Raw genomic sequence first — 10,268 nt, forward strand, 5'->3', positions numbered from 1 at the left:
CAAATCACATGCAGATCTCATTAAAATGTAGATTCTGACTGAGCAGGTCTGGGGATGGGCCTGAGATTCTGCACTTCTAACAAGCTCCCAGGTGACGCGGATGCTGCCGGTCCATGGACCACACTTTGAAAGTCCAGCTTCCTGGCTCTACAAACTTTCCCCAGACTAATGACTCCCAAATTTATACTTCCATTCCAGACCTCTCTCCAGAACTCCGACTTCTAATTACAACTCTTGGTTGACACCTCCATTTGGATATTTTAAGGCATCTCCCAGAGTTCTCAAACCTGCTCCTCCCCAACTTCTCCTTCAGTACTCAACTGCTCAAGTCAAAAACCTACAAGATATCTGTGCGTCTCCTTTTTCTCTTAGCCTCTACATCCAAACTGACAGCAAGCAAGTGGGGTCTACTTTACCTCCAAAGCATATCCGGACCCTGTCTACTCCCTCCCCATCTCCACTCCCACCACCCTAGTCCAGGCGACCTCCTCTCTTGTGGGAGCTACTGCAGAAGCCACCGACCTGGCCGCCCTGCTTCTTGCCTGCCCCCTCCCCGCATCATTTCTCTACACATTAGTTAAGAGTGGTCTTTTTAAAATATAAATCAAATCGTGTCACTCTCCTGCTTAATTAAATTCTTTTAGGAGCTAGCATCTCATCTAGAATTAAATCCTAACTCTCTACTCTGGCCTACAAAGCCCAGCATGCCTGGCCCCTGCCCTCCTTCGGAACCTCACCTCAGGCAAACCCCTGGCCCCGACGCCACAGCCTTGTCAGCTTCTCTCCAGTCCCTGAGCATGGCCAGCCTGTTTCCTCCTTGGAGCCTCTGTCCTGACTCTGCCCTCTGCTTCCTGGTCCTGGCTGGGCCCTTCTCATCATTCAGATCTCAGCTTGTGGGTCACCTCCCCCTGAGAGGCCTTCCCTGATCACCCCATCTCTCACCCCAATTTAACTCTGCATGTCTCATCAGTAGCTGACCTTTATTTACTTGTCTGTTTCCCCACTGGAAGTAAGACCCAGGAAAACGATGACCTTGTTTTCTACTTGGTTCACCAGCATCTGGAACAGGGCCAGCATAGGTACTCAGAAAAAAATTATTGTGTTAGGAAATGTCATTCCCCCTCTGAGCCTCGGCTTCCCCATCTATTAAACAGGGATAATAATATAATAGCATCTTCCTCACAGGGTTGTTAAGATTAAATGAGAAATACATGTAAGGCCCAGGCACGGTGCCTGGCGCTTGGTCACTAGTGGCTAGTAATCCCATTACTATGGTCAATACCATATTGGGATCCCTGACAGGAATGTGTAGGCAGAGCCAGCGGGACTCCCACATGCTCCCCAGCTGAGCTCCAAGCAGCCGGGCTACTCGGCCCTGGCCCACTACTTGTCCCTGCCAAAGTCCTCAACGCCCAATCGCAGAGGGAGGCCAAATCCAGGGATGACAAGTGGAGACAAGCGAGCTTCAACTCAACTGTAAGTTTATTAGAAAGGCCGTGGACATATGAACCCTGAGTTACCAGCTGAGGAAGAAATGAAAAAAGCCCCTGCCCCTCTTGGCCTGCCCCACAGGCCTCCTGTGAACTCTGTTCTGTGGCAGACTCCAGCAGAAGTCAGCCAAAAAGTGCTTTCCAGATGCTCCTTCAGGGGCTGCCCAACCTGACTGCAGAGGCCCCAGTGGTACGGCCAATGTGGATGCTGGTGCCTGGAGCTGGGAGCCACAGGTCCTCTCCTCTAGCAGAAAGTGGTTCCAGAACCCCCAACAGAACAGAACAGAAAAGGAGCCGATGGGGATAGAGCAAGTTCTGCTAAACAGCCAAGGGCTCTGGAAGGTGACGCTGGACTGCCTTGGAGGTGGGTGCAGATGGCTACCGATGGCCAATTGTAGGGGTCCCCCCCAGGGGGGACCCTAAAGCTGCTCTAAGGAGTCTCAGCTACAGACAGCCCGAGTGTGACTCAGTGCCCCTCCTGGGACTGCACTGGTTATTTCTGCTCCCAGAAAGGCAAATGGATCTTGTAAAAATCCATGGTGGTTGGTGCCATTTTTTCCTTAAAAAAAGACAAGAGTTTGTACAGTGAATCGATTTCAACCAGCAGAGCCTGAGCCGAGAAGAGTGCGTCCTGGGGGAGGAGAAGGCACTTCTCACGCCCTCCCCGGGGTGATCTGGGCCCCCTCGGGGCTCCGCTCCCTCTGGCCCTGTGACTCAGGCCCGCTCCCTCTGGGAAGTACGCTGCCTCCGTCGAGCTAGCACCGCCCTGCGGCCCGGATGCTCTGGCCCCTCACAGGGTGGTGGATGGCAGCTTCCTCACCCGCCGCTGGGCCAGGATAGACGACTCGATGGGCTTCAGCTGAGGGGTGGGCTTGGAGCTGTTGAGCGCAGAGTACGTAGCTGCCATGGCTCCCTGGGGGAGGAGGTGGGAGTCAGTTCCCGAGGGTGGGAGGCGCATGTGCTCCAGGGCCAGGCCAGCCCCTCCCAGTGTTCCACAGCCCCCACAGACCCCTGTTAATCCCGCCTTGGTGGTTCTTCATGGTCATCAGTCCTGCCTCATCCATCAGACTGGAGGCTTCAGAGCTCAGGGGCTGCGCCCCCTAGAGGACCAGGGGGGCCATGAGTGCACTGTAGACACCCCTGCGTGTCAGACTGGGGCTCCCTGGGAAGAGACACACATGGCATCTCCTGGCTCTGCCGCCCCAAGTCCCTGCCCATGGAACCTTGGCCTGGCAGCCTGGGTGGCTGTACCTTCACAATCTGCAGGTCCTGGTGGGATAGCTGGCTCTGGGGGAGCTTGTCTTTCTGGGTGATCCACGGGTGCTGCAGGACCTGCTTAGCTGTGAGGCGCTGGTGTGGGTCCACATGCAGCATCTTGGATACCAGGTCCTGGGGGAACAGCAGGAAGGGGTTGGTGGGAAGGGCTAGCAGGGGCGCACACAGCTGTGTCTGTAAGGCAGCCGTCTCCTGCCATCTCCCGCCTGGACCCTTGCAGTGGCCCCTTCGATCCACTCTCCACACCACTCCACGGCCTCCCCGAGCACATGCCCTTCTTCAGGACTTCTTCGTGGAAGGCCGTTTCCTTTCTCTTTCACCTTCTAGAAGCCGTGCAGGAAGGTGGGAAGAACCTAAGGCTGGGGTTGGGCAGGTTCAAAACCTGACTGCCCTGCTCATCAACTGCATCTCCTGGGCAAGTTACTTAAACTCTCTGAGCCTCAGTTTTGCCTCTGAGAAAGGGGATAACAAAAATACCTGACTCATAAGGTTAATGCAAGGTGGTACTGTTCATTAAGGGCTCAACCTCTGTCTGACGCAGAGCTTCCCAAGACTGGAACCCATTGCTAACCGTGAAAGCTCAAACGTCCCCTCCTCTGAGAAGGCCTCTCTGCCCGGTGGCCCGGGGCTCTGCTCGTGTCTCCACTGCCTGTACCCCTGACCAGGAGGACCTGCCTCTCCGCACCTGGCATCTCTGTTCCTTGTGTGCAAGCCTGTCTCTCACCTCACACTAAGTTTCCCCAAGGCAGGGGCTGTGATGATACAGCCCTCTGTTCCCCTACAGGGCCCAGAACACGGGAAGGGCCAGTAAATGATCACCAAGTTGTTTCCAAACAAGGTGTGGGGGGCAGTCTGCCTGGGAATCTTCCACTTGGAGAAATATGGCAACAGAGATTTGTGGGACATTCCACTTGGAGAAATGAGGCTGCAGGTCACCTGTTCGTGAAATGCTGAAAAGCCCTGGGATGGGACCCTGCCCCGCAACTCCTAAATGAGCAGGGTCCAGGCCTCACAGACTCACCTTGGCTGTGTCTGAAACCGTGTCCCAGTTTCCCCCGCTGAGGGTGAACTTCCCACTGCCGATCCGGGTCAGGATTTCCTCTGGTGTGTCACTGGGTCCATTGGCAAATGGAGTGTATCTGGGGGAAAGTCCACCCAGTCTGGGTATAGCCTCTGGCCTCCATCCTGGGGCCAGGGGCGGGGAGGGGTGGGGGACGGTGTCTCCCGCTTCAGACGGGGTGCTCCCAAGGGTGGCGCTTCCTCCTCAAGGTGGAGCTCCCAAAGGCAGGGCCATGTCCCTGTCTTCAGGCCTTCCTGAGGCAGGGCGGAGTCTTTCCCATCAGACAAGCACCACTTCAGCTACACTAGGGCTGGAGGAAGGGGCGGGGGGCCGAGGGGGGCAGGCCAGTGGGGTACTCACCCCGCCAGCATGGTGTACAGCAGAATGCCCAGGCTCCAGATGTCACAGCCCTCATCATAGCCCTGGCGCTTCAGCACCTGGCAGGAAGGAAGGCAGGGGAGGGTGGTCAGTCTGAGGGGCAGTGGTGAGTGGCCCCATATGCCTGCCTGCTCCTCCCCAAAGGGTAGGGCAAGGGTCCCAGGCCTGGGCTGATCCTCCCTTGGTACCTGGGCCAAGGCCGCAGAGACGGGGTCTGGACAGCGTGGGGCCTCTGGAAGGGACACAAGGCTCCCCGTGCCAGGTCCCCTCACTCTTGCAGCTGAGGAGGCCAGGCCACTCACCTCAGGTGCCACGAAGTTGGCGGTGTAGCAAGGTGTCATGAGAAGCCCGTTCTCAGCCCGCAGCTGCTTGGCAAAGCCAAAGTCGCAGATGCGCAGGCACTCAGGGTTCCCAGACTCGTCCACATACAGGATGTTGCTGGGCTTGAGGTCCCGGTGCACAACCTGGGGGCAGAGGGCCCGGGTCAGTTCTCCACGTGGGCAGGCTGCCGGTGGCCCAGGTCCACTGCCAGGGATGGGAGAGTTAGAAGATGGGCCCAGAAGGACCCAGAATCTGAGAGGGGAAGGGGCTACAAAGGGGCCTTAGTGCTGCTGGTATTGCCGACTTGAAACTTCTAGGTCAACGTCTGTGAGGCAGCTCTAATTTCACTGTCCACACGGAGCTCCTCAAATCTGCCGTCACACAATCTTACCTAATGGCAACTCCATCCTTCCCATTGCTTGGGTTGCAATCTTAAGAGTCATTCTCAATTCCTCTTTTTTTCTCGTATTCCTCAATCGATCCATTAGCAAACTCTGCTGGCTCTACCATTAAAATACATCCAGCGCCCAAGCACTTCTCAGCGCCTCCTGGCAGCACGCTGATCTCAGCCACCATCGTCCCTCCCCTGGGTTACGGCAACACCCTCCTAACTGGTCTTCCTGATTCTGACCTCACCCCCTACAGCCTGTTCTAAACAGAGGAGCCAGAGGGATCCTATTAAATGTAAGCCAGATCACGTCCTCTCCAAGGGTTCCGCTCTCAAGAGGAAAAGTCTTTACGATGGCCTGATGGCCCCACCTCATCTCTCCCCTGCCCCCTACCCACATTGCTTGCGCTCTCTGGTCCTCTAGCACTCTCCTCCTTGCTCCGTTGGCTTTGGCCACACCAGCCTCTTTGCTCTTCCTTCAACATGCCAAGCACACTCCTGCCTCAGGGCCTTTGCACTTGCTGTTCCCGCTTTCTGGAATACTCTTCCCTTAAGCATCTGCCTGGCTCATCCTCATTTCTTTCAGGTTTCAGCTCAAATGTCACCTTATCAGTGAGGCCTCCCCTTGACCATTCCATATAAAATAGCAATCACGGACCAGTACTCCTTCGTCTCCTCACCCTGCTTTATCTTTATCCACAGCGTTTACCACCATTGGATATTTACTTAATCGTCTTCTGAACCCACCCACTGGAATGTAAGCTCCACGGCTGTTCTGCTCACTGCTGCATCCCAGCATTTAGAATAGTTCCCAGCACCAAGAAAGTATTCAATAAATAACTGCTGAATGAATGGATGAATGACACTTAACTAGTGAGGCCTTAAGCAAATGACTTTCCTCTGGCCCCATTTGCTTATCTGTAACCTGAGGGGGCTGAACCACTCCACTTACTTTTCATCCACCCCCTCTCCCTTGGCATGGTTCTATTCATAGTCATTCCTCTATCACCTAATTATCGACAACTCTCAGATCTCTGACACTAACCCAGAGCTTTCCTGAGTCCAGGCTCATATAGCTGCTTACCAGATGGCAACCACTGAAAGTCGCACAGACCCTCAAACCCAACACATCCCAGACTAAACTCATTCTCACCCTCCTTCTCCTCCTCCCATGAGCTCATGGTACCTCCTTGAGCACTGTCAAAGACCTTCAATGGCTCCCTACTACTTGCAAGATAAAGCCTGAAGTCCCCATCCTGGTGTGGAAGGCTCAGCTGTCCGTTCCAGCCTTTGTCCACCACATCCCTCCAGCGCCCTGAGCTCAGGCCAGTGGGGGTTCCTTCAGCCATAAATAGCCGTATCTCTCTGTGGAACGCTGGCTCACCCCCAGCACCCAGCACAGGGACTCGCACAGAGCAAGTGCTACGTGAACGCTGTGCAGTGAATGAATGAATCACACCTCTGAAACACACAGAGACCTTGCAGGTTAGATCAGCTGAGTCTCGCAGGTTAGTCGGCTTTATGAGACGGTCCTTGCATATTCCCCGCAGAGCCAGGCCAACAGGCTCAAGGGGCAGCTGCTGCCCACTCCAGCCGACAGTCATCATACAGCAGCTCGGGCCCGGGTTTCAAAAGCAGCCAAATTACCAAACCAAACCGAATCCCAAACAAGAAAACACCCGCACTGTGGAGGCCAAATGCAGCCACTGAGTCAACGGGCTGTGGCTCTGGCAGAGTTGTGATTTCAGTCAGGAGGCAGATGGGCCAGAGTGTGAATCCTGGCTTTACCAGCAGTAGCTGTGTGATCTTGATGTGTCACTTATCCTCTTTAGTCCTTGGTTTTCTCACCTGTAAAATGGGGCTGATAAGAATGCTCGGCCCCCAGGGTTACAGGAAGGAGCATATGAGTTATGTACCAGAAATATTTAGCACAGGGCTTGGAAAATGGCAGCTGCTGTCATAGTAACGCCAGCACTCCCTGGGGCTGAGCCCCACCATCAGGCTGGACATTAAGATACAGTGAGTGCTTGTTAAGAAGCCCTTAAAAATTAGAAGACAAGAAGGGTAGGAAAATGAAGGGACAGATGCTGTCCAAAGCAGCATCCGATCACACACAAGTTAGGGGCACAGACTCGGGGGCCAGTTTAGCGATGAGGCTTTTACTTAAGCTCCCAGAGCCTCAGCTCCCTCACTTATAAAATGGGCAGAAGAATACTAATACCTTCTTCATAGGTTCGTTGGAACAGTTAAATGAGTTGATGTGCAAAGTGCTTAGAATCTGTCTGGCCCGTGGAAAGCGCTAGGCAGAACAGCAGCACCTCTATCGTCACCAGCGCCATCGGAGGGTGTGCATTAGGGCGCCTGTGACCAGCCACACACACACAAAAGGGTGAAGTTCTCCTACATAAATCATCTGGCTAAACAGAGAAGTCAAAGTGTGAAGCCCTGCTGAGTTCTCAGACAAGCTGTCCCCGGCATGCTGGGGCCCTTACAGAAACAATATGAGTGAAGCAAGAGACCTGAAAGGGCCCACCTATTAAACAAAGAACTCTTGCAAAACAGATGAAAAAGGCAGACAACCCAATTTCTTCAAATGCACAAAAGACTTGAACAGACATTCCATAAAAGAGGCTGTCCAAATGGCAATAAACCCACGAAGAGGGGCTCAACTTCATCAGTCATCAGGAAAATGCAAATTAAAACCACTATGAGATACCATTCCTCATCTCCTAGAATGGCTGTGATTAAAAAGATGGAAGGGCTTCCCTGGTGGCGCAGTGGTTGAGAGTCTGCCTGCCGATGCCGGGGACACGGGTTCGTGCCCCGGTCCGGGAGGATCCCATGTGCCACAGAGCGGCTGGGCCCACGAGCCATGGCCACTGAGCCTGCGCGTCCGGAGCCTGTGCTCCGCAATGGGAGAGGCCACAACAGTGAGAGGCCCACGTACTGCAAAAAAAAAAAAAAAAAAAAAAAGATGGAAAATACCAACCACTGAGCCTGCGCGCCCGGAGCCTGTGCTCCGCAATGGGAGAGGCCACAACAGTGAGAGGCCCACGTACTGCAAAAAAAAAAAAAAAAAAAAAAAAGATGGAAAATACCAAGTGTTGGAGGGTACCAGAACTCTCACACGCTTCTGGGAGGAGTGTAAGTAGGTAAAACAACTTTGAAAAACTGGCAACATCTACTAAAGATGAATATACACTGCACTATGACCCAGCAATTCCACCGTTAGGTTTACACCCAGCGTTAAAATGGGCAAGTGTTCATGAAAGACAAGTGTAAGAATGTCACGGCAGCATTATCTGTCACAGTCAAAAAACTGGTAACAACTCCATGTCCATTAACAGTAGAAAGGACAGTTCAATTGTGGTCTATTCATACAGTAGAAACCACACAGCAACGAGGAGGAGTGAACTGCAGTCACACAACATCGCAGATGAATCTTAGAGAATGCTGAGTCGCAGAAGTGAGATATGAAAGAGTACGTTTATATAAAATTAGAAGTTCACTTAGAATGGTTATCCTTGGGGAGGGTGCAGGGACTGGAAGGGGCTCGAGGGGGTTGGGGGAACTGGAAATCCTTCAGTTCTTGATCTGGGTGCTCGGTTACATGGGTGTATTCACTTTTTGAAGATTTATTGAATTATACATGATGATTTGTTTACGTGATATTTCAATAGGAAGATACATTAAAACAAACAGGAGGTCCCAGTGGACCCTGCCCCTGGTCAGCCCCTTCCCATTCCTCGGCTGTTATGAGATTCCCAGCTTCTAGACCACAGATGCTGCCAAAGTATAATCAGCCCCGAGAATCTCCCTCCACATACCTCCAAGAGAGCTTCCCATTTCCTCATCATCTACCGCTGGTATTTGGAAAGGGCCAGAAACTTTAGAAGCCCATAGATTCCAAAATCCCAAAGATTTTCTCTGCGCAAGAAACAATATTCTCCCATGACACCCCACCGAGCAGACGTCTGTACTGGAGCTCACTACCCCTCATGGAGGGGCTCACTACTTTTGGAGGCAGCTCCCACTCTATAAAGCCCTTCCCTGCTCTGAGTTTAGGGGGCCCACTGGAAACGCACTGCTTCAGCTCTGTCTTCTAAACCTTCTTTGGGTTACATTAGCTAGTACTCAACGTGAGAACGAAACAGGAAAAGGAAACACATTTACTGTCTGACCTGACATGTTTCCATATCAGTCTGTTTGTATTGGCCATTTCAAAAAACGAAACCACTTCAAACACGACCATTAACAGTACATGTGGTAAACAAACTGAAGCTCTGGTTATGAGGTAAAGATCTTTTTCACAAAACTTTTACTTTATTTTTACAAACCCTAATGAAAGGATTGATTCAGGCCAAGGTCCTGAAAGGCTGAAACCATTGCATGAAGGGTTGGTGAGGACCTTTATGATACACCTCAGGCCCACCCAACGCCCGCCACCCATTCACGCATCCCCAGACTGTGACCACTGACACGACTGATGACTAACGGGGCAACGAGACGTTGGCTCACGGACGCGACGCTTTGTGAAGTACACTGTGCCTCCCACGGAGTGTTTATTGACTCCTTGCTCCCAAAAAGAAGTGGAAGCTAAATCTAATTAAGACTTTGGAGCACCTTGCAGTTTACAGGAAATACAGGCAATAGAGAAACAATTAAAATGATGCCACGAGGAAGCAAACAGACACATGCAGAATGTGGGACAGGGACTTCCCTGGCGGTCCAGTAGTTAGGACTCCACGCTCTCACGGTCAAGGGCCCAGTTTTGATCCCTTGTCGGGGAACTAAGATCCCGCATGCCATGCGGCACAGCCAAAAAAAAAAAAAACAAAAAAGATTTGGTGAATCTTGGGACTTCCCTTGCAGTCCAGTGGTTAAGACTCCGCACTTCCACTGCAGGGGGCGCAGGTTCAATCCCTGGTCAGGGAACTAAGATCCCCCATGCCGTGTGGCTCGGCCAAAAAAAAACCAAATAAGATTTGGTGAATCTTAAAGGGAAATGTTTTTCCTTGTACTATTCTTTTTTTTTTTTTAACTTTTTATTTCATATTGGCATATAGTTGATTAACAATGTGTTAGTTTCAGGTGTTCAGCAAAGTAATTCAGTTATACATATACACGTATCTATTCTTTTTCAAATTCTTTTCCCATTTAGGTTTTTATATTATATTGAGCAGAGTTCCCTGTGCTATACAGTAGGTCCTTGTTGGTTATCCATTTTCAATATAGTGGTGTGTACATCCCTTGTACTATTCTTTTTTTTTTTTTTTTTTTTTGCGGTACGCGGGCCTCTCACTGCTGTGGCCTCTCCCGTTGCGGAGCACAGGCTCCGGACGCGCAGGCTCAGCGG

The 10,268-nt window shown here is 52.0% G+C and overlaps 1 protein-coding gene across 1 annotated transcript in view; it reads right to left on the reverse strand.

Moving 5' to 3' along the window:
- Positions 1–1,464: 1,464 nt before the first annotated feature.
- RPS6KA1 (ribosomal protein S6 kinase A1) overlaps positions 1,465–10,268 on the reverse strand; it is a 22,570-nt gene continuing 13,766 nt past the window's right edge. The window contains exons 17-21 of the mRNA XM_028487237.2: positions 4,506–4,667; positions 4,186–4,262; positions 3,787–3,904; positions 2,742–2,879; positions 1,465–2,403 (exon numbers count right to left, since the gene is read on the reverse strand). Coding sequence (XP_028343038.1) covers positions 2,281–2,403; positions 2,742–2,879; positions 3,787–3,904; positions 4,186–4,262; positions 4,506–4,667 — 618 coding nt within the window. The 3' untranslated portion in view covers positions 1,465–2,280. The remainder of the gene's footprint in view (positions 2,404–2,741; positions 2,880–3,786; positions 3,905–4,185; positions 4,263–4,505; positions 4,668–10,268) is intronic.

This window comes from Physeter macrocephalus, unplaced genomic scaffold (assembly GCF_002837175.3).
Source record: "Physeter macrocephalus isolate SW-GA unplaced genomic scaffold, ASM283717v5 random_991, whole genome shotgun sequence".
Classification (NCBI taxonomy): Eukaryota; Metazoa; Chordata; class Mammalia; order Artiodactyla; family Physeteridae; genus Physeter; species Physeter macrocephalus.